The 23,056-nt window shown below is 50.8% G+C and overlaps 2 protein-coding genes across 8 annotated transcripts in view; both read left to right on the forward strand.

Moving 5' to 3' along the window:
• MCF2L2 (MCF.2 cell line derived transforming sequence-like 2) overlaps positions 1 to 7,069 on the forward strand; it is a 146,770-nt gene extending 139,701 nt beyond the window's left edge. For all 7 annotated transcript variants that reach the window (XM_014939882.1, XM_014939880.1, XM_014939883.1 and 4 more), the window contains 4 exons: positions 959 to 1,077; positions 1,617 to 1,729; positions 2,649 to 2,752; positions 3,076 to 7,069. In XM_014939882.1, the coding sequence (XP_014795368.1) occupies positions 959 to 1,077; positions 1,617 to 1,729; positions 2,649 to 2,752; positions 3,076 to 3,176 (437 nt within the window). In that variant the 3' untranslated portion in view covers positions 3,177 to 7,069. The remainder of the gene's footprint in view (positions 1 to 958; positions 1,078 to 1,616; positions 1,730 to 2,648; positions 2,753 to 3,075) is intronic.
• A 1,272-nt stretch (positions 7,070 to 8,341) lies between these two features.
• LAMP3 (lysosomal-associated membrane protein 3) lies at positions 8,342 to 22,197 on the forward strand. The gene is made up of 6 exons (XM_014939853.1): positions 8,342 to 8,454; positions 13,156 to 13,907; positions 14,860 to 14,982; positions 17,910 to 17,967; positions 18,372 to 18,539; positions 21,159 to 22,197. Exons 1-6 carry the CDS (start codon positions 8,409 to 8,411, stop codon positions 21,296 to 21,298), a joined length of 1,287 nt encoding a protein of 428 aa, XP_014795339.1. The 5' UTR covers positions 8,342 to 8,408; the 3' UTR covers positions 21,299 to 22,197.
• Positions 22,198 to 23,056: the final 859 nt, after the last annotated feature.

The following is a 23,056-nucleotide window of genomic DNA, read 5'->3' on the forward strand; positions in this document are numbered from 1 at the left end:
TTTGTTTTTTGGTGTTTGTAGCCCAACCTGTGAATTTGAACTCAAATTGCTTTGCTCTGAGCCCTGCCCCACAGACCTTGGTGGGGACGCTCACAGCCCCACACAGGAATGCCACAGCCGGGGCTTTTCACACCTGGAAGAGCAGGGATGGCCCAGCTGTGCCTGCAGGGTCACAGCTGGGAAAGAAGGTCACAGCTGGAATTTCCCTCAGGAGACACCATCTGGGCATGGCCTTGGTGGGCAAAGAGATGGACTCTTGTGCTCAGGGTGGAAGTCTCTCATCAGGTGTCACCCACTGAGCTGGGGTGGGTTTGGGTGCAAATCAGGCAATAAGGCTGCTGACAGCAGAAATGTGTTGAGTTCTTCTCTACCTGCCCCCAGGGTCTGCTTGTCTTTGTGCCTCCTTGTTTACTCTGTCCCTTCCCTGCTCTTCCAGCGGCTCCAGGGCAGGGTCTTGTAACGTGCTGGGGTGGTCCTTGCACCCTGGGGTGAGGTGGAGATAAATCAACCAAAATTCAGTGGCATCAGACTTCAATGTACAGAGGAAGGAGTGGAGGTGAGCTGGGAGCTGAGCGGGCACAGCCTTCTGGAAGTCACCTCAGCAAAAGCTGTTATTTGCCACAGTGATTGCTCCATGGAAACGCTCCTGGTCCTTGCTCTTTGTGCCTCCTGAAGAGACGTGGTGGCACTGAACACCCAGGGTACTGGTGGGCACAGGCTGCGGCCACACAGCCTGCCCTCCCACGGACCACAGCAAGTGGTAGGGGTTTTCAGAGACAGAACAACGGCTGAAATGGAATTTTTATGGGAAAATCAGGGAACAAGCTGTAAAATGGTACAAGCAATTCAGTCGGTGGAATGGTGGGAAGTGGACCTGTGATGTTTGTTTTCAGAAGGCCGAGTTGGGAAGAGGCTGCTGGCTGACAGCTAACTCTCTTTGTTTCTCTCCTTCGACAAGGCTGGCCCGGCAGGCAGATGCCATCTCTAGACACCTTTGAAGATTTTGAAGCCATCCCCTCCAGCACGGACGAGCTCTCCAACTCCTCGGACTTGGAGGAAGAGACCAACCCCAACAACGTAATTCCTTTTCCAAATTACATTGCCCTTTCCCAGGGCGACCTCCTCATCCGATGCCGGTGTGAGCTCCACGGCCCGGGGTCACACCAGCCTTAAACTCGTGGCTGGGGGGGAACACGGGGGGCAATTTGGCCTGGGGTGTTGGGGGATTATCCCAAGGCTATTTTGTTGATCAGGATCAGGGCCATAAAAAGGCACCTTTACTCATAAGCTGTAGCTTTGCTTCTTACAAAGGGGAGGGAAAACTCTGAGCTCTTAAAGAAGTAATTTCAGACTTTTCCAGGAAACTTAACCTGGTGTCACAAACCCCATTTCTCTGTCAGAATAACGGCTGGTGGGTTCATTCTAAAGCCTGAATGCACAGCACAGCTCTGTCCTAAATCTGAATAATATTTAACCTGGGCATGATGAAAGGAATAAAAAGTGGCACAGAACAAATCTCTGCCAGCTTGAAATGCCTCACTCAGTATTTGCCTGACCTCGTGCTCTCTTTCATCCACAGTGACTGTATTTTTGGTGCATTCTCTCGTTCATTTTAGGGGACCAATCTCTTTCGGGTGGAAGGCAGCTTTGACAGCTGTTTCCCGGATTCTCTGACCCTGGAGGATGGAGATTTAGTGCAGTTTGTGCAGGAAGGAGAGAATGGTCAATGGTGAGTACCCCAGAGAGGCAGGAGGTGACAGAACAGCCGTAACCCCCTGGAAAAGGTGGAAAATATTCAGAAGGATGTCAAAATCAATCCAGACCCGAGTGCCCTGCTGCCCACAGCGTGACGGGGCAGAGGAGGCATGAACAGGCAGCCTCGGTTATTTCCACCGGGCTGCTTTTGTCCCAAACACTTGTGACATGAGGCTTAGGAGGACAGAGGTTTGCATAAAGGAAATGGAGGGGAATATTTGGGCTTTTGACTCTTTCTGGCCAGAAGGACAACAGCCTCTTCCCCTGGGACACGTCAGTAAAATCCCTGTCCCCTCCCAGCCGGGGCCGGAGGGCATTTTAACCCCAAAGGCTATAGAAGGTGTAAGGTGGGACTGACAGAGTGGAAGGGTCTGGCCCCCGTGAGCTCACAAACAGTTTGGTGCATTTATCCTCTCGCTGGCGGGTGAGTGTTGGGACAGACCCGGCTGTTCAGCCCAGTTCTCCTGATGGGTGATTTGAGGAAAGAAGCTCCGACCCCCGGGAAGGGTCTGTGGAGTCAGACCCTTCGCCCAGAACCTTGGAGCGAGTCCCATGGGGAGGAGAAGGTGGGAATGAACCAAATCCACCCCCCCAGGGGGTATTTGCAGCAAAGGCGGGGGGCAGTACGAAGGATTCATTTCCTTCAGCTCTGAATTTGGCCCAGGGTGTCAAACATGGGCCGAGGCCACCCCTTCCCTGTCACACAGCCTGCTTGTGGGGGGGGAGCTGGGAGACCCCTCACCATCAAAAACTGCTAAAATTTAGTCACCTGTAGGAATTCCCGGGGTCCTCTGCCTCCTTCCTTCGTTTAGGAAAGAGCTGCCCAACATGAGCTCTAAGAAACCCAGGGAGAGGGAACGTTGGGAGCTCTCTGACTGCTCTCTCCGTTTCAGGCTGGTGAAGAAGCTGGTCTCTGAGAAGAGCGACTGGGTTCCCTCCAGTATCTTGCAGCCCGCAGAGGGGGACAGTCACACCATCATTAAGAACAGCAATGCAGGTAACACAGAAAATGAGGTACTGGCATTTAATTTATGTTGTTTTTCACTGAAAGGGTCATCAGACATTGGAATGGGCTGCCCAGGGAGGTGGTTGAGGCACCATCCCTGGAGGTGTTCAAAAGACGGGTTGATATAGTGCTGGGAGGTATGGTTTAGTGATGGTGTTGCTTCTTGTTTGTTGTGTGGGTGTCTATTTCTGTCAGTCAGGTTGACGGTTGGACAAGATGATCTTTGAGGTCCCTTCCAACCTAGAAGATTCTGTGATTCTGTGAGAAAGCCTTGAGCCGTGCTGTAGTGACCGTGCCCATGTCCTCCCTTTCAGACACGTACAACGATTCCTGCAGCACGGCCTCCCTGGAGTCGGACACCAAGGAGAATGAGGTGGCCAAGAGCTTCCCAGCGGAGCAGAGGGCCGGCAGCTGAGCCCTGGGACCAGCCTCCCCGGGACCCCCTCCCTCTCCGGCTGCTTTGGGTGGAGGCTGGATCTGAGTTGCCTTTCTCAGGAGCTCTGAGGTTCATCATTCACTCGAACTCTGTCCGCACGAACAGACAAGAGCTGGGCTGTCCACCTGGCAAGCTGGGGAAAACAGAGTGGGAAGGAGCATCAGAACCCACCTTCAGTGTTAGGGGAGAGAAATGCTTCTCGCGTTGATTATCAAACTGGTTCAGAAGATGTGGCCTAAATTAGGCCGAGAGCGGAGCCGAGGAGTTACTATGCACGCACCTTTGGGCAACTTTGCTTGAAGCCTGAGTTACCACGAGGGACACACGCGTGGTTACGAGTCCCTGCTCTGCCGGGGGGTGCCTGCAGGGTTTTCCATTTGCTCACCTCTGGCTGTGCCTTCCCTGTCCTCCTTAACTCCAGCGGATCCATCACAAACGTGCCCTTTTCGCTGGTGGCCGACACCAAAAACATCCCATTTTAGGGTGGCTGTGGAAAGGATGGGACCATGGGAGAGGCTTCGCGCGGCGATGGTGTGACTCCTTTTGGGGTGGCAGAGGGAGGACCTGCTGCCTGGGCCGGGGGTACCTCCTGGCCCTGGGCTGGAGGCGCGGGGCTTCATGGGGAAGCAAAGGCGCGTGACACCTACTGTGACAAAGAACATCTCGAACTCCTTTTACACTGTCCGTCGTCCCTCCCCAGTCTGTAGCTGCTGGGTCACGGCCCTTCGCCGGCGGGCAGCGAGTGGAAGGCCGTGTGCTGTCGTGTGTCGGAGTAGACTGCATGCTTTCTGTGTGTGCCGGGCTAGGGAGTAGCTCCATTTCACCCCCCTCTTGGAATATACTTAAACATTGCAAATAGGCAGCGAGCATTAGATGCTCCTGTGAGTGGATTAAAGTGTTGGTGTTAAATACTTCTTTCCGGGACATTTGATTAAGGGACTGTACCAAATCTCTGCCACATAAGGATGTAACGTGTAATATAAAGTGATTGCAGATGTTATTGTTCCTACACAAGCCATTAGCTCATTTAGAGCAGCTCTTAAGGCATGAAGGCATTTTTTGATGGTAATTGGGTCTCAGGACCCACACAAGCTGCTAACCCTTTAGAAACCATCAGTATGGTGGGGGCTGTAGCCCCAGCCTGGCAGAAAGGGCCCCAGAAGCTGGAGAACGGGTGTTTGGCTTTCCCCATTAGGGATTTCCTGTGTAACCCCAACCCGTGGTGCTCTGTGTAAATAACAAAGGGGACGAAAGCACTAAAAATGGAGACAAAGCAAAACCAAAACCCGTTCTTTAGCACCGGAGGCTCTGAGTCCATGTAATTTCTGCCCTCACCTTTGTGGGGACTTTCCTCCCCCGTGTGTCCCGGGGGAGGCCGGGTGTGTGAGCCAGGGGGATAGTCCCAGCCAGGAGAAACCCTTGGAGCAGGTAAAGGCTTACTCAGAGTTTGTTTGTTTTTTTGTGAAGGCTTATTGGTTAATGATGAGTTGCACTGTGGTGGTGAATTCCCGTGGTTCTTTTAACCATCAGTATTGAAATTCTGTGATTTCTGACCCTTTTTTCATTCATGACTGAAGGACTTGAGAGTTCTGTACCTTTCTGGAGGCCACTTTTATCCTAAGAGAGAAGAGCCCGTCTGCTTTGTGCTGGTCATTTACCCCAGAGGTGAGGGCTGGGCTCTCAGGGACAGGAACACTCTCACTCTGCTGCTGTACCCAGCGTCTGGAGGGAGGGGGTGATTCCTCCCAGTCCCCTGCAGAAATATGCAGTGACGCATTCTTTCATGCAATTGCTTTATCCTCTCCCTAAAATGAGTTTGTTTTGGTTTCTGTATTACTTTCAGTGCTATTTGCACGGCCTGGCAACAGCACTTCTGTCCCCCCTGCCGAGGAGAGGAGGAGAGGGGTGGGGAGTTTGCACATGGAGGAGTATAGTGAGAGTGTGTGTGTGTGTGTGTGTGTTTGTGTGTGTGACGGGGCAGGGTTACCCTGGGCGTGTGAAACTGCCAAAATGCGGATTTGTGACATTGCTGACAGATGGAAAGATGCAAACCTGCACTTTGGGGTTTCTCTGGAGGGATTCGTTCCGGGGTGAGGTGTCTCTGTTGGAGCTCTCGGAGGGAAACGGGGAAGGGTCAGTGTGTTCCTGCCTCTGTGGGGGGACAGCGTGCGGCCCCCTGTCCCCCGAGCCACCACCTCTCCCTGTGAAATGGGAGCTGTCGGGTTTCTGTCAAATTCTGATGCTAAATTTTAGCCTGCCTGTAAAAACTGGGGACCCTCCAGGGGACAGCAAAGCGTTTAACCCCTTGTGTCCCACTGGGAGTGTTGGTGGTGACCTCCCGTGGGGCAGGAGCAGGGCAGAGGGTCGCTGCAGAAGCGTGTCCCCTCTCCCAGCTCCCCATCTCGCCCTGACAGCCACAGAGGCAGGGGCTGAGTTGGAACAATTCTCCTCCCTACTTTGCTTTTGAAAACAAAACCCCGTTTTCTTGTAAAGCCTGAAGTTCAGCGAGAGAGCGGGCTGCTGCCACCTCTGAGAGCAGCCAACAAGCTGGGACCTTCTGGCGTTGCTGAGGAGGCAAAATGGGCCTTGGTGACTTAAACAGCAGACAGGATGGTCTTGTAATTAGTGCATTTCTGCCAAGCAAGGTGATAATTAAGGGAATGACTCTCCATGCACGGTCTGGAACAGGATTTGGTAATGTCCAGCAAGACTGACGTGTAGGTGAAGGCACACTCATCCTGTGTGCAGATCTGTGACACCACCATTTTCAGGCAGAGGGAGCCCAAAACCATAGTTTCCAAATATGGATTTCATTTCGGTGTTGTCTGGAGATGATGCGGTGACCAGGGAGTCAAGTAATGGTTGCTCCTAGGAGGGAAGGTCCAAGGTGAGTCCTGCTGCAGCAGCCCTCCTGGCTGAGCATCGTGTCCCCACATCGGTACCGGCTCCTGGCTGCTCCCCCCAGGGTTGGAGCAGTGAGAGCTGCCCCCCAGGCTGAGCTGGGAGGTGGATCTCGCTGAGCTTTGGCTTCCATCTCCTCCCTCTGCTCTGCTCCAGCTCCTGCAGAGCTGGCAGAGACCTCACCTCCTGGGACCGAGCCCTCTGCTCGCCCCCTGCGCTGGGCAACGGGCTCCTTCCCTGCTGGGAACCACAGAGAGGGACGGGCACCTGCCACCACACGTAAGTCTTGCTGTTAGTACATCAGGCCAATTTGCTAAATTTTAGTAAATCCTCTCCTCCTCTCCCGTCTGACCCCTCCGGGTGGAGGATCAGACTGACCTGGATCACAGATGGTGGTGGCCAAACCAGGTCTGGCACTGGCTTTCCCTCAGGGGACGGCCGAGCCGTGTGTGTGTCCCGCTCTGGTTGTGGATGTGATGAAAAGCCATTTTATTATCCGTAATTTTCTTAGACTCTGAGGTTTCAAAGCGGATTGGGTATGAGAAGGGCCGTGCGCCGCCTTTCCAAAAATACTCAAAGCCTGACTTCAAATAATATATGTATGATTAGAAATATATAAGAATAATAAGAAAAAAAGAGCCAAATTGTGTATTTCTTCTTGCAGCTGGAGCTGAAATAGCTGCTAAGATCTAAGATTTCCTCTCCCCAGCTGAGAATTGGTACAGTTTGTTTTTCTTACGTATTTTCCATGGTGTTGATAATGATGTATTTGTATATTGTGGCTGACGAGAGATAATCAGACAGGGACAGAGCACAGAATTACCTGTCCCTTTTTTTCCAGTCGAGACAGAATGTATGAGTTTATTACAAGAAAAAAAAAGTGTGCAAATGGACTTTCTGTAATGAGGCCATTTGACCTGTGTAGAACCACACTTTGTTTGAAATTTATAAAAATTATAACAAGTACCAAATGTTGTGGTTGATGTCTCTGTGTGAAGCGATGAGCCCAACGAGCTTCTACCCAAAATGAAGGAGTGACAGCAAAGGCACACACACCAGCACACAAAAACTCCACACCTCTCTCCGATATCACTTCATTTGTCCAACACACGTCACAAAAGGCTCAAAGTGGGTTTTTTTTTTTTTTTTTTTTTTGATATAACTTCATTTGTCCAACACACACATCACAAAAGGCACAAAGTGGGTTTTTTTTTTTTGTTTTACCCATCTCCCTTAGTGGTGTTCCTGAATCCCCGGGACTCTGGGGAGCCTGAGGAGGTTCACCCAGACAGGTCAGGGCTGGGGGTGCTGGTGCTGCAGCCACGGGGCGAGGAAGTGGCAGGATAAGTTCATTATGGCTGTCCCTGAGATATCTGCATGCCTTGGGGAGCACTAATTGACCCAGATGCGTGATTATGTAGAAGGGCAAAAGCGAGAATGCAGCTACACAAGGCAAACACAGAGAGCAAAATAAATCTGGTGCCATTTCAGCAGGTACCAGATTTCTGGGGACGAGCTTCACCTTGCTCCAGGGTTTCAGTCGTTGGCCGCAACATTGGTATGAGAAGATGAAGAGCTGGGACCACAGCAGGTCCCGGGGGTGGGGGTGGCTTTGGTCCCCCCCTCCCAGGGCTGGGAAGGCAGGGGCACGCGTGGGGAACGCTCTCCAGGTCCCCAGTGTCCCTCAGGTGTGCCAGGACCTGCCCGTGCTCATCCCACCCCAGCCCAGCGTGGTCTGTGGGGGACCCCGGGACAGAGGGGGTTCCCTGGGCTTTGCTGAGGTTTGTGTTTGGACACAACCCCAAGGACGAGCCACCTCGGCCACCAGCTCCACCACCCTCGGTCCCTGGAGTGGGACGGGGCCAGCAAAGGCACTGGGAGCCCCCAGCTGGGACCAGAGCCCTCGGGGGCTTTGCTCAGCACTTTAGGGGGTGCAGGTGAGTGCAGCTGCCACCTCCCCTCTGTGTCTTAAGGAAAAGGAGAGATTTGGGCCCTGAAGAAAGTAGTTTTTTAAGGAATAGAGGGGAAGGTGCTGCGTTAGAGGCTGTCACCCTGCCCCAGGATCTGGGGGCGGGAGAGGGGGCTGTCACTGGGTGGGGGTGGGAGCCTGCCCGCCCCCAATTAGCGCCCCCAGCCCTCTCTGCTTTCACTTTCTCTCCTCATCAGCGCCCGTTTCCTCCCGCGGCGCTCACCGGGCTCCGCGCCTCCTCCATCCTTCGCTCCCTGCCCCGGGGGAACCGCTCCCGGCCCCGGGGGACCCGCTCCCTCCCGGGGCTCCCTCCCTCCCTCCCGCCGCCGGACCCGCCGGCCATGGGCTGGAGCCGCCGGACCCTCCTCTTCCTCACCTTCGCCTGGGGTAAGTACCGGTCCCCATCCTCTCCGCGGCTGAAGGGGGTCTCTCCGGGCCGGGCCCGTTGCAGCCAGGGGGGCTGGGGGGGCTGGGGGCTCTGCCCGGTTTTGCTGCTGGGGGTCACGGAGCTTTTGGTGCAGTCCCGCCGCTGAGACATCACCGACGGCGGCTCCTCGCAGCTGGTGCACACTCAATTTGATGTTTTCCCCTGTATTTTCCGCTCTGGGGTGACACAAACCGTGCGATGGAGTCAGCTCCGAGAAGCAGACTTTTTTGGGGGGGCTTGCTTTTCTTAATTAGAAATGATTTCCAGCAGAAACTGAGGGAAACTGGGGTGAGAGGGGCAGCGGGAAAGCGGAGGCAGCGCTGCTGGAGTCACTCCTTTGCCCACATCCAGAGGCAGAGCCCAGCGAAGGGCAGCCGGGGGGGGGCTCGGAGAAGGATGGGGGGGCTTGTGGCCACGGCACAGTGGTCCTTAGTGCTGCTCTGGGGCCAGCTCGGCCCAGGACGTGTCCCAGCACGGCCAGTCGTCCCTCAACACCCTCAAAATCAACCAGGGGCAGAAGGACGGAGCGTGATTCAATCTGTGCCAGGGTCTGTTGGAGCTGGCTGGGGGGTTCCTGCAGCCGGGGCTGCCGTGGGCACCCAGGGATGGATGGGCAGCAGCCCTGTCCCCCTCCCCACGCAGAGAGCAGGGGAACAGCCCGGGGACTGGAGCACAAGCAGCTCCTCCTGTCCCTGCTCTGATTTCCCACACCCGCTTCATCGCCAGGATCTGCTGAATTAGTCCCAAAATGTATGTATGAGAGGAGAGCGAGATCGGGCTGGGAGGGGTAACACTCGGTGGTCAGCAAGGATCTTCTGACCAGAAAGAACTTCTTTCCTCAGCTCCTTACCCGCTTTTGATCATTCCTTTGATAATTTGTTGTGGTGTTTTATTAGTGCCACAAAGTCAAGTCTTTCTGTGCGGATAGGGGACTGGAGCACAAGCAGCTCCTCCTGTCCCTGCTCTGATTTCCCACACCCGCTTCATCGCCAGGATCTGCTGAATTAGTCCCAAAATGTATGTATGAGAGGAGAGCGAGATCGGGCTGGGAGGGGTAACACTCGGTGGTCAGCAAGGATCTTCTGACCAGAAAGAACTTCTTTCCTCAGCTCCTTACCCGCTTTTGATCATTCCTTTGATAATTTGTTGTGGTGTTTTATTAGTGCCACAAAGTCAAGTCTTTCTGTGCGGACAGGGAATCATAATTAGAGCTTGAGGGATAAAGGGGATGGGCTGGAGGTTTAAGAAACTGCTCCTGTGTCGGAGGGAAACTACAACAGCACCAAAACCTCTCAGAAAATCTCGGTGCTTTTCCAGTTCCTCAAGGACTGGGGCTGAAGCAGCCAGAGGGAGCGTTCCCAGTGACTCTCGGAGCCGGGTCAGGTTTCCGTGTCCACACGGAATCAGCCAAACATCAGCATTTCTTCTGAGCAGCAGAAAGCGGAACAGACCTGCCGAGCAGCATCGCCGTGTGGTCAGGCGAGACGCTGAAAAAATCCCCAGAAAGGGTTGGTTTTATTTTTCACCCGCTCCGTTGCAGGAAGGCAGGGTGAGACATGTCACGGCCAGACCACAGCTCCGCTTCCCACCGTAGCACGGGGAGCAGAGCGGTGACAGAGCGGTGACCTTCCATCACTGGCGTTGACTGAACGTCCCTGGTCACCAGGGCAGGAACACGGGGTCTTCAGACCCAGAATGGGGACAGTGAATTTCTGAGTGTGGCCCTGAGCCTTTTCTGAGGGTTTTGCTCTGAAGCATTGGCTGCACAGAGGGCTCCGGGGCATTTGTGACACCAACGGAGGAGCAGCCTTGTAGGTCACCCATGAGCCATGGGCCACCCCAAGCCATCTCTGACTCTACCCCTCGGAGACCTTGTCACGCTGAACATCTCCCTAGTGAAAAAAAGTTAGGCTGGAATGACCTTTTGGGGAAAATGAAGTTTCATTTAAAAGTGATGGGTGACATCCAGCCGCCAGTGAAATGCTGGTTCTCTTCAGGTCTGTAGGAGAAGCTGGGTGCATGGAGGGTTCTGGGGCATTTGTGACACCAACGGAGGAGCAGCCTGGTAGGTCACCCAGGGACCACAAGCCATGGGCCACCCCAAGCCATCTCTGACTCTACCCCTCGGAGACCTTGTCACGCTGAACATCTCCCTAGTGAAAAAACGTTAGGCTGGAATGACCTTTTGGGGAAAATGAAGTTTCATTTAAAAGTGATGGGTGACATCCAGCTGCCAGTGAAATGCTGGTTCTCTTCAGGTCTGTAGGAGAAGTGCTGTCTGGTCAGCAATCGAAACCAATCTCTTAACTGAAAACTAAGAAGTACTGACTATTTAAGACTTGGGTAAATTCAAATGCGGGTTGTTTTGCAATCTTATGGGGGGAGAAAAGAGTGAAAATTGTGACTTCTTCTTTTTTTGTTTTTACTCTGCCGCCAGCTTAGATGGAGCTGGTGTGTGGCTGGTGTGTGGCTACTGCCCTCGTTTTCCACTGGCGGAAAGAGAGGAGGAGATAAGCTCTCCGCTTCTCAGCCCTGCCAGCAGGTGTGGTAAAATCCAGGGGAAAGTGAGAAAATGAACTAAAGTGTCATATTAATTATGGCATTTTTCAGTTCCTTCTGATAAAAATCACGGAGGGATCTCTCCTGGTTTTTTTGTGGCTTTTTGACAGCATCGAGTTGCCCTTTGGTGGTACCAGTGAGACGGGCAGTCGGGCACGCTCCCACCAGCCCCGAGGTGGAACCCAGGGGGTTTGAGGAGCACGGGGTACAGGTCTGCACCTCTGCTCTTCAGCCACTTGAAGGGAAAAATCAAGTGTGGCTTCAGATCTATACATCTGTTCTCATTTCTGTCATTTCGATCTTGAATTTGATTCAAAACCCAGTAGGTTTTATTATTCTGATGTAGTCTGTGTGGACCCTGAAAAGGTGAGATTTTGGGAATTCGGCTATTGCTGCAGATCTTTGCTCACACTCAGTGAAAGTAAATAAATGACAGGAAGATGAGCTTGTGAGATTTCAGCCATTTGCACCTTGAATGTGCCTCTGCCCTGAATCGAGCCCAAAATCCAAATCTCAGCAACCCACCTGCCACACAGCTTCCGTACCAATTCATGAGAAATTTCTTTGGGAAAACCAGAGTACAATAAACTTCTCAGATGATGTTGTGGCGTCCTGTGGGGAGCAGAGGAACGTGAGCTGTCTTGGACTTTGGGGTCCCTTCTGTCTCCAAACTGGAGAATTATTCTGCCCTCCAGCTAATTTAGGCATTTAACTACACCTGGAGATTCATGCCCACCCAGGAATTCATACATGCCAGTGATTTATGATTTCTTTTAGTTTGGCCTTGTCTTTACAGAGTCTTGTTGCATACTCATAAACAATGACTCACGCAGAAGCGTCGTGAGCTTCATCTGTTCTACAACATAATTTTCACACTTTTTCTTCACTTTGTTATTTACATTTAGGAGCCAGATATTTTCCTTTCAGTTCCAGAAGCGAACAGAGTAACTGACAAAATACTTTTGGCAGAATTTTAAAAATGAAGTAAACGTTTTCAATATAACTTTACATATTTCTGTAGAACACACTATGTAAGAAATGCTTAGACTCTTCTCTTTAGAAAACTAAACCCAGTGAAATATATACACTCTAAGGGTTATTCTGATGTATTTTAAGTTGGGGAAAAAACCAAACAAACAAATCCCTGGAGGAATTTAAAAGACAGGTTGACATAGTGCTCAGTGACATGGTTTAGTGATAGGTTGTTATATTTCTGTTTGTTCGAGGTTTGTTTGTTTGTTTCCGAGTTCGGTTGATGGTTGGACTAGATGATCTTAAAGGTCCCTTCCAATCTAGATGATTCTATGGTTCTATTCTATGGAAGCATAATTTTGGGGCTGTGACTATTTTCAGATGTGGTCCAAAAAGCCCCTGGCTGCTGTACCCTGACATTTGTTTCTTGTTGCTGAAAGAGCATCACTAAGAGGGTGGGTTTTTCCTTGCTTGGAGCATCCCCTCGGGTGCCTCCCAGGAGGAAGAACCTCGGGGTTCCAGCTGAGGTGGCTACAACAAAACCGTAAATTAACTCCTGGAGTTCCCCTGTCTCCCAGACTATTGTGCATCCCTGTCAGGCCGTTACGCTGCCTCACGTCCTTCACACACACAAAATGTTCCCTTTCCCCCTGCTTTGGGTAAGTAACCAGCCACCCTTCGCCTGTTACACCCACTTCATCTTCCTTAGACCTTCCTCACTTGCTTTTCCCAAATCCAGCGGTGCCGCTGCCTGCGAGGGAATTCCTGTGCAGCCTGGGGCTGGGCACGGTCTGCTCACACCTCCAGCATCCTCTGCCTCCTTCATCCTCTGCCTCCTTCGCTCTGCTCACACCTCCAGCATCCTCTGCCTCCTTCGGCAGTAAAAGCAGCGCTGGGGGAGCCGGGAGCCGACGTGCTGCCCCTGCAGTGGGTCTGTTCAGAGGTGTGGAGATGGGGATAGTGGGGAAGAGTTATGGATAGTCCTACAGCACATCTGCTTTCACTCTCCAAATGAAGAAAAAATCATATCACCCATTCAATAACAAAATCAGGGCAGTTACGTTGTGGGTATCAGCAGAAATGTCAAATGCAACGGTATCCAGACTACTGACTTCTTTGTTTCTTTGCAGCGCTTTCCTCCTGCCTTGCTGAAGTGTCCCTGGGGGTCGAACCGTCTCCAGAAACCACATCCTTCCACCATACGGATACTTCTGCTCCACCGCTTTCCCTTTATCAGTCTTCACCCCATGAAGGCACCACTGTTCATTTTAACAGCACAGGCTCTCTTGAAACAACACCCCTAAGCCATGGCACAGCTGTGAGGACAACAGCACCAGCCCATCACGTGTCAGAAGACACCACCACACAAGTGACCGGCCAGACCTCTCCCGTGGTGGTGTCCACACCATCAGCAGACGATGCAACCGCAGCCACTCAAGCTACAACCCAGGCGATGGGAGCGGGAACACCTGCAGAGAACACCACAACCATTCCCCCTGTGTCCTCAACCGAGCAAACGAGAACTTATGTGAGCACAAACATGACGATGGCACCCACAAACACAACCGTAAATCATACTACCCCAAACACACAGATGACAACTGCTGCCATGACTGCTACAGCCACCACCACCCAGACCGTAAAGCCCACCACAGGGTCAGGAAACCAAACAACAGCACCTAAAAGTCCAACCACGACCAACATGACGACCGTTCGTCCAGGGACTCAAACGGCCGCCCCATCCACTACGACGGCAGCGAGACCGACTCTGGCACCGCAACCTTCTGCCATCCCCACCGGCACCTACACCGTGGCCAGCGGGAACAGGACCTGCATCAAAGCGGTCATGGGGCTGCAGCTGATGGCTCAAAATCCCCAGGAGGTGAGGTAGAAGCACCACAGGCCTGAGCTTTGTAACTGTGTCTTCATTAGCTGGAATTTATTCTTCTTCTCTCAAAGCAATTTTTAGAAGTTAGCTTGTGGGATAAAAAATCAGTGGTTTGCTGCCAGCCCAGGGCCTTTGCCGTGCCACAGCACCCCAGCTGCTGTACTTTGGCTTGTGTGATGGTGTCAGTGGGACACACGGGTGCTCTCTGAGTTCTGTGAGGTATCTGGGGTAGCAACATTTGGGAGGTGTGATCTGTGCTTCCCAGAATGGGAGACTAATTAAAATCTGAAGTGACCTCAGTGAAGGGCTTGACATTGCGAGTCACAATGAAAGGAGGAAATCACCAGCTCAGACTTGGAGTCAGAGGTGGATTGTCCTCACGCTGGTGCATGGAGATTTGGGGATCACAGGAACTGCCAGGCTGGATCACAGCAGGGGTCCTGGGGAGCTGGTACCCTCTCCTAGCAGTGACCCACTGGGAATGGTTCAGCAAAAGATGTAAGAAAACCTGAAATGGTGATTATGTCCCTCAGAATTAAGGTTTTGTAACTGCCATTAATACAATCTGTGGGGTCAGATCCCCAGGCTTCGCAGTTCATGTATCTCGAGCCATTCCCATTGGAATTCCAAATATTCTGGCCTGGCGTCTGAGTATTTCAAACTTAGGATGAGTATCTAATGTTGGTGAAAGTAATTTTGTATGATTGGACTCGATGATCCCAAAGGTCCCTTCCAACCATGAAGATTCTGTGATTCTGTAAGTTTCACAGAATCATTTAGGTTGAAAAAGACCCTTAGGATCATGGAGTCCATCCTTAAACCCGATGCTGCCAAGTCCACCGCTAACCCGTGTCCCTCAGCTCTAAATCTTGGTGTGTTCCTTACGAAGGCTTCTCCACCTCCTCCTCTCCCACCTCCTCCCCAGCAGTGTCTCTCCTCTCTGCAGAAGCGGATGCAGTACCTGGCTGTCAACCCCAACGCCACCCAGACCTCGGGCAGCTGTGGGACGGCGCAGGCCGAGATGAACATCACTTTCAGCGGAGGGTTTATAAACTTCACTTTTGTAAAGGTAATCGTTGCGTTTAGAGGGAAATAAGCCTTCAGGGTCGGTGATCCAGCAGGTGCTGTGTGAAAAGGCGTTTCATCCATCTCTGTGCTACTCTCCCACCCGTATGTGAGGCACTGATGCTCCTGTCCTTCCCGAGAGGCTGGAATCAGAGAACCACGGGTTAATTCAGGTTGGAAAAGACCTTTGGAGGCCTCCAGCTCAGAGCAGGGCTAACCTCAACGTCAAATCAGGTCTTGTCTACTTGAACTTTGAATTTGGAAAGGTTCGTACGCACAATGAAGGGTAAGCAGAGTGCCCTGCCATCCTTTCAGAACGGTGTTAAAGCTACTGGTCTAGCAACACAAAGTCTAGAAATAGCCCCAAGCCAAAATCTGTGTCTCGATTTGTGGGGAGGGAAGGGCAGGTCTGCTGTTTGTGTTGCAGAGGGACAGGGAATGGGTTTGGGGCTGGAGTCCCAGTGTGGGAACGAGGTGTGTGTGCCGGGAGCTCTGACCCACGCCACCAAGTTCCTCCAGCAAAGTGGTGTTTCAGGGACAGCCGAGTGTGGGTGAGGTTGGTCATTTCCTTCCCACAAATCCCAAGTGCCCAGCCAAAAGCCAGCTGTGGTTGTTCAACCCGAAGGGCAGCCCAGGCAGTTGCAAGTGCCCAGGAGCCGTGCCCCATCCACAGCTGAAGGGGACTCATTTAATCTAATTTCTGAGTGGAAAATTCCAAACAGGTGAACTACAACAACAAAACTGTAGGTAAGTGCCCTTAAAACGCACCACACCTGGGAGGCTCATGAGTAACACACAGAGACTTGGCCAAGAGAGGGGCCCGTGCTTCCAGCATGGGACAATGAGCTTGCTTTTTGACTTTGTGTCTGTTGACACCGTGTTCCTCACTGGGACCTCGCCGTACGTGGATGAGGATTTGAGATGCTGCTGACATTATAACCACAGGGAAAGCTGTGGGGTGCAGCGTTTGCTTCCTCACACATCTCCCCAGTGTACACGTTTCTGGGAGGCAGTGGGAAGTGCCATCGCTCTGGAAGCTGCTCAGGGCAGGGGTGATGCCAGCGGGGCTGAAGACAGGAGTGAATACTGTGTGTAAAGTCATTAACGGGCAGGGAGGAACACGACATGGACTGGATCCTATCAGACTCTGAGTGTGCAGGCATTAAAGCCATGTCCTGGAGCTCCAGAGCAGTTCAGAGCCGTGTCTGGCCATCGCTGCTGGTCTGTCCCTTCAGTTCATCACACCAAAGTGTAAGCTCCAAGCTCAGATCAGTGACAACTGACAAAACTACAAGCAGTTATCCAGTCATTTCCACAGAAAGCCCAAGAGGAAACAGCAAACTATACCACACCTCAGTCAGTAATGCTTGAGCAGAGAAATTATTCCAACCAATAATCATCAAACGAAAAGTTTACAGCAGGTTTTCTTAAAGCCGCCAGGGAAAAGTGCAGTAAAAAAACGAAGGAGCTGTTCTAAGACAAAGGATCAGTTCAGACATGAGTGTTTGCTTTAGAGGGATGCTTCCTGCACCAAGGGCAGCCTTCTCCGTGCTACAAGGATCCTTAGGAAGAGCCTGGTGATTCGAGTACCCATGAAAGGCCCGGCTGGAGGCAGCGCTAAGGAGAGATGTGAGCCTTAAGGAGGTACTTGACCTGTCTCGCCCAAAAAGGTGGTTATTGGCACAGCATTAGGCAATCACTCTTCACTTCAAGATAAGCCTCAAGAGGGTAGCGGCTCGGCTTAGGCTTCTTTGAAATTCAAGTCAATAAGAAATCACTTTGCTGCTGGTTTTGATGTGTTTGGCCCCGCGGCCTCTCCTGCTTTGAACCAGGAATGCTCCACTGCTGGCACTTCTGATTCTCTCTGGTGAAAGAGAAGCTGGCCCAGGCCCCGGGGGAGCGAGCTCAGTGCCCCCCCCCGCCTGCCACCTCCTGCAAAAAAACCCAAAAAAAGGAAGTTTTGTAACCAAACCACAAGATGTGAAGTGGGAGCAGGTGTTTTCCCCGAGAAGTTGTTCACTGTGGCCAAACAGCACAAAGCGCTGCCACCAGAAAAATGGTAATATTTGACCTGTTTGTGTTTTTTCAGTGGGAATAATGCTGAGGACCTCTTCTCTGGTGTATTTCTTAAACTTTCCTAATCCATTTTACCAGCTTTTAAACTACGTGATACTAAAACTGGGCGCACAGGAGACATTCATGTCCACTGCCATTTATCCCCCAGCTGTGCTCACAGCTGGAATTAAAAGGAACCATTAAATGTCCAGACCCCCGCACCCAGACCAGGGAGAAGCTCCAGGGCTGGCTCTCACACTGTGACAGCGGGGGGAGGACAGTGGTCAGGTTGTATGAGGATTTTGGGGCACAGGCAGTGTCAGTGGGGTGGGTATTTCTTAAACTTTCCTAATCCATTTTACCAGCTTTTAAACTACGTGATACTAAAACTGGGCGCACAGGAGACATTCATGTCCACTGCCATTTATCCCCCAGCTGTGCTCACAGCTGGAATTAAAAGGAACCATTAAATGTCCAGACCCCCGCACCCAGACCAGGGAGAAGCTCCAGGGCTGGCTCTCACACTGTGACAGCGGGGGGAGGACAGTGGTCAGGTTGTATGAGGATTTTGGGGCACAGGCAGTGTCAGTGGGGTGGGAAGACCAGTTCTTCCTCCCCTCCTCTTTCCCTGGTTTGTGGTGGCTGCGGGGGGCAGATGGAAGGGGAACCGCGTGGTGCCCCCGTGAGATGGTGGCAGAGTGAGCTGGGAAAGAAAGAGCAATAATTCCAAGCAAGTTGGGTCTTGGGTATTGAAGGTGAGGCTTTAAAATGTGTTTCTTTGGGAAAGTCTTTGTGACTATTTTGCTGTGGTGAACTGTATTTTTTTTTCATGAATATGAGGAAGTATTAGGAATAAAGATGTATCTTCCTTTGCAGCAACCCCCAATGTACTATGTCAGTAAAATTGAGAGCGGATTGCAGTCATTTTCTGGAGGTCAGTGATTTTACACTGTCTTAATTTCCTATCAAACTCTTCCGGGCGTGGGATAGGCTTTCGTATCTTTACAACACTGGGTTTTGCAAATTATGTGTTTTATCAGGCTTTCAACATGTCATTCACCTAAATCTTCTGGCTTCAAAGTGGAAGAGAAGGGACCGGGCTGTAGTTTCATCAAAGAAAAATTCTGAGCCATCACTTCAGATTTTTCTCTGACTTTAATTTTGCACAAATCCTTCCCGATATATCAAATCTGTGACAGGTTAATGACTGTATTATGGGGGAAATGTCCATGCTTTAGTCACATCTGTGACTGCTGCTCTGCCAGAGCACCTCAGAGAGATGCTGGCTCCAGCAGAGCTAGTGTGGATTCTCATTTCTCCCTCTCTCTGTGCCTCCAGGTATGCTTTACTACGCGGCCATACGTGACAAGCTGTTTACCACAACGCTGGGGAATTCCTTTAAGTGTGTCAGCAAGCAAATCTTCGCCTTGGAGAATCACTTCCAGCTGCTCTTTGTTAACATGCAGCTGCAGGCGTTCGATATTGCGGGCAACCAGTTTGGAAAAGGTAAGTAGGACACCTTTCCCCCCCTCCTTCCTCACCCCTTTTCCCCCCGAGCCAGCAGAGGTGTGCTCACCCCCGCTGCACTGCCCCAACCCCTGGCATCTACTGCTCAGTTCAAGGTCACTGCTCTCCTGCCACCAGATTTTAGATGTTTTGAAAGGCTCTTGACACCCGTGAGGTCCCACAGCTGCAGCAGCAAAACTGCCAACTAATAAGGGATATTTGTGAATGCAGGATGAAAGTTTCAGAGCAGCTGTGTCTAGACACGGGGAGACGTGCTCCTGAGGAGGAGTGTGATGGGCATGCTCCCCATTTCAGAACTAACTGTGATGCTCACCTCTGCAAGTTGTCTTTTCTTGAGTGCAGTCACGAGGAAGCCACCATGTGGCTCAGTGAAATACAGAGACAGACCAGTACTGACTCCCCTGGTCCCTGGATTGCCCAGTATGGGGGCTTATCACAACTTCTTCCCTCCACCCACACCTGGGGTTCCCTCCACGGGGCAATGAGATGCTGTCAGCCTTGTTTCTCCTCCGATGATGCAGCCAGGACCTGACCAGGCTGCGGGGTCTGGGGCTGCTGGGGGCACCAGAACCTCCCGTGTCCCACGGTATGGACAGTCCCGCGGTCTCACCTCTTGTGAGATGCATGAAAGATCCTACAAAAAGCAGAGAGGTGAAATAGATGGGACCTTGTGGTCTGTTTCAAATTGTACATCTCCACCTTTCTGTGCCTTTTTCTCAGGGTGTTTCCATACAGGAACTCGGTAAATACATAGTAAAATACAGAGACAGACCAGTACTGACTCCCCTGGTCCCTGGATTGCCCAGTATGGGGGCTTATCACAACTTCTTCCCTCCACCCACACCTGGGGTTCCCTCCACGGGGCAATGAGATGCTGTCAGCCTTGTTTCTCCTCCGATGATGCAGCCAGGACCTGACCAGGCTGCGGGGTCTGGGGCTGCTGGGGGCACCAGAACCTCCCGTGTCCCACGGTATGGACAGTCCCGCGGTCTCACCTCTTGTGAGATGCATGAAAGATCCTACAAAAAGCAGAGAGGTGAAATAGATGGGACCTTGTGGTCTGTTTCAAATTGTACATCTCCACCTTTCTGTGCCTTTTTCTCAGGGTGTTTCCATACAGGAACTCGGGTGGAGGCTCATCAGCTCTCCAGCCCTTCAGAGGCACTAAGATGACATTCCCTTCTTCTGACATTTGACTTTTGGCATGCTTACCAAATATTGCCCCTGTAGTCTTTTTACTTTAAATCTCTCTTTTGACTCAGTTTGGCTCTTTGACCGATTCTTCTTTTGTTAGTTCACCATTTTGGCTCAATTTCTCATTCTAAAAGGAATATAATGGGAAACAATATTTGGAGCTTTTTTTAAAGACGTGGACCTTTTTTTTGCATACCTTTCTTTAAATTCTTAAAAGCCACACTGAGAATCCAATCTGCGCTGTCCTCCTCATGAAGATATTTTTCCTGGGATAACACTGAGCTGGAACAACTCATGGGATCCCATCTGACCCCCACATCCCCATTTGCCTTTGTACAATGAGTTCAGTTATGGCTTTTGGTGGGGCCTCACCTCTAGCAGAGACAGAGCTTAGAAAGATTTTCTGTCTCTCTCTCCAAAGTCAGGCTAATCTCTGCTAGTCAATACCGTATGCAAAAATAAACTAGTTTTGCTCTTAATCAGTGGGCTGAGGAAGCAGCTAGCACCACTGAACTATTTCCCCAGTGGCCATGAAAGAGTTATGAAACTGGTGCGTACCTCTGCTGTGTATGCAGATTTTGAAAGGGAAAATCCCCAATGAAGGAATGACACTCCACACATCACCAGCCTCCTCTTGGGTGTCTCGAGGCTGGTAGTTTCACTTCTGTTGCTCCTGATTTACTTACCTTTAAAAAGGGAAGAAAAAGAAAACGTTAATGATCATTGGTTTCAGGTTCCTTACAATTTTGTACAGTCTGCAGCAGCGTTACAGCCATAGCTTGGCCTGTTTGAGTCTGGGAAGCTGTAAAAATGTCTGCTCTGGAATCATCAGAGGGAATGAAAGGGGTGGAGGGTGTTGGATCCCCTTTGTACCCTAAACTGGGTTCTAAGCTGGGACAGACCATGGGGTTTAGGTCATGGTACTCCACCTTGGGGACAGTCTGCTGCTCAAGTGCCACTCCAAGCATCATGCTAGAGATCTGTCTCTCCCCGTAGCCCAAGGAGGGACCGTTCCTATAGATCAGATGGAAGGTCTGATGTGTCTTGCTCTTTATTTTTAGACCTGTGCTTTGTGGTGTGATGCTCCACACCTGCTTTCGGCAGGAAAAACTCGCGCTGTGCATGTACTGATCTTGATGGTAAAACAATTACTGCAGGCGTGAAAGAGCAGAGTCATTCCCCAGTGAAGCACGTAGCTATTTCAAAAGGGGCAAGTAGTGTTTTGTCACCACAGATAAAAATGTCTTAAGTACAGCTCAGGAAAAAGAAAGGGGAAAAAAAAAGAGAAAACAAGGTTTTGAGAACTTGTGGCTTATATTTGCTAAGTTTTCTGGAATGTAGGTGTATAGCCTAGGAGCACAGTGTTCTGCTGTGACACGTTCTCTGATCTCCTTTGACTTCCAGAAGAAGAATGTTTTCCTGACAGGAACAGCAGAGCAGCTCCCATCGCGGTGGGCCTGAGCATCCTGGGACTCTTTGTCATTGTGTTTGTCACCTTCCTCATTTCCCGGAGGAAGCCGCACAGGGGATACGAACGGATCTGAGGTGCCCTTGGATTTCCAGATGTGTGTAGCAAGGAGGGAGGTGACTGGAGTTTTTAGCTTCTGCCTGGGAATCTCACTGCCCCAAAGCCACCTTTTCAGGTGGGACAACACCGTGTGTTTAAAGCTACTGAATGTTTCTGGGAGCGATTTCTTTAAGGAGGGAAGGAGAGAATTCACACCTTCTACTTTAGACTCTTCTTAGTATCTCATTTAGAAAGCAGATTTTTATACTCAATTAAAGTATTTGCTTTTTTAAAAGGAGAGAAGGGCTGAGGTGTCCAGCAGGGAAGGTAAATATATGGAGGAGCTTCCATTCCAAAGGGAGCCCCTGCCTGCAGTAGGGGTGTTATGGTCCCACACCCTTCCATGGGGACGTTTTCACAACAAATGCTGCCAAAACTCAGTCCTGCACGTGATCTGACCCTGAGCCCTTCTGACACCTGGTCAATAGGTTTCTCCCATTCAAATCTAAATCCCATTTCACATGTTCTTTTATTTACATGATTGGTGCAGTTCGTTGCTCCTACTGATATGGATATAGCATCTTCTTGTCATGTTCTGTGCTTAAAAATCTCTTTATGTTAATATTCACTCTTTTAACATTTGATATCAACATGAGGAGAGAAAGCTGTTCTTAATGACTGATAACTCTTTGTTTTTTTAATCTTGTGACAGCCTCTGGCATTTTTACCAATGATGCAAAGTTAATGTTTTTTTTTTTCCCCAGACTATTTTTCTTTCTGCAGTGAATCAAACAGTTGGTATTGAACAATATTTGGCTTCAGGTTTACCTGATTTTTTTTTCTTACGCTTTTTATTGCTATGATTTGTTTGCTATTTTTGTGAAGCTACACATGGCCCTTTCTGGAGGACTAACACTCGGGGCTGGCTCTGGACGGCGCGGGTGGAGCGTGGGTGGTACAAAGTGATGAAAGACAGAGCTTAGAAAGATTCTCTGTCTCTCTCTCCAAAGTCAGGCTAATCTCTGCTAGTCAATACCGTATGCAAAAATAAACTAGTTTTGCTCTTAATCAGTGGGCTGAGGAAGCAGCTAGCACCACTGAACTATTTCCCCAGTGGCCATGAAAGAGTTATGAAACTGGTGCGTACCTCTGCTGTGTATGCAGATTTTGAAAGGGAAAATCCCCCATGAAGGAATGACTCTCCACACATCACCAGCCTCCTCTTGGGTGTCTCGAGACTGGTAGTTTCACTTCTGTTGCTCCTGATTTACTTACCTTTAAAAAGGGAAGAAAAAGAAAACGTTAATGATCATTGGTTTCAGGTTCCTTACAATTTTGTACAGTCTGCAGCAGCGTTACAGCCATAGCTTGGCCTGTTTGAGTCTGGGAAGCTGTAAAAATGTCTGCTCTGGAATCATCAGAGGGAATGAAAGGGGTGGAGGGTGTTGGATCCCCTTTGTACCCTAAACTGGGTTCTAAGCTGGGACAGACCATGGGGTTTAGGTCATGGTACTCCACCTTGGGGACAGGCTGCTGCTCAAGTGCCACTCCAAGCATCGTGCTAGAGATCTGTCTCTGCCTGGAGCCCAAGGAGGGACCATTCCTATAGATCAGATGGAAGGTCTGATGTGTCTTGCTCTTTATTTTTAGACCTGTGCTTTGTGGTGTGATGCTCCACACCTGCTTTCGGCAGGAGAAACTCCTGCTGTGCATGTACTGATCTTGATGGTAAAACAATTACTGCAGATGTGAAAGGGCAGAGTCATTCCCCAGTGAAGCACGTAGCTATTTCAAA

This window comes from Calidris pugnax, unplaced genomic scaffold, assembly GCF_001431845.1.
Source record: "Calidris pugnax isolate Ruff unplaced genomic scaffold, ASM143184v1 scaffold94, whole genome shotgun sequence".
In the NCBI taxonomy this organism is placed as follows: Eukaryota; Metazoa; Chordata; class Aves; order Charadriiformes; family Scolopacidae; genus Calidris; species Calidris pugnax.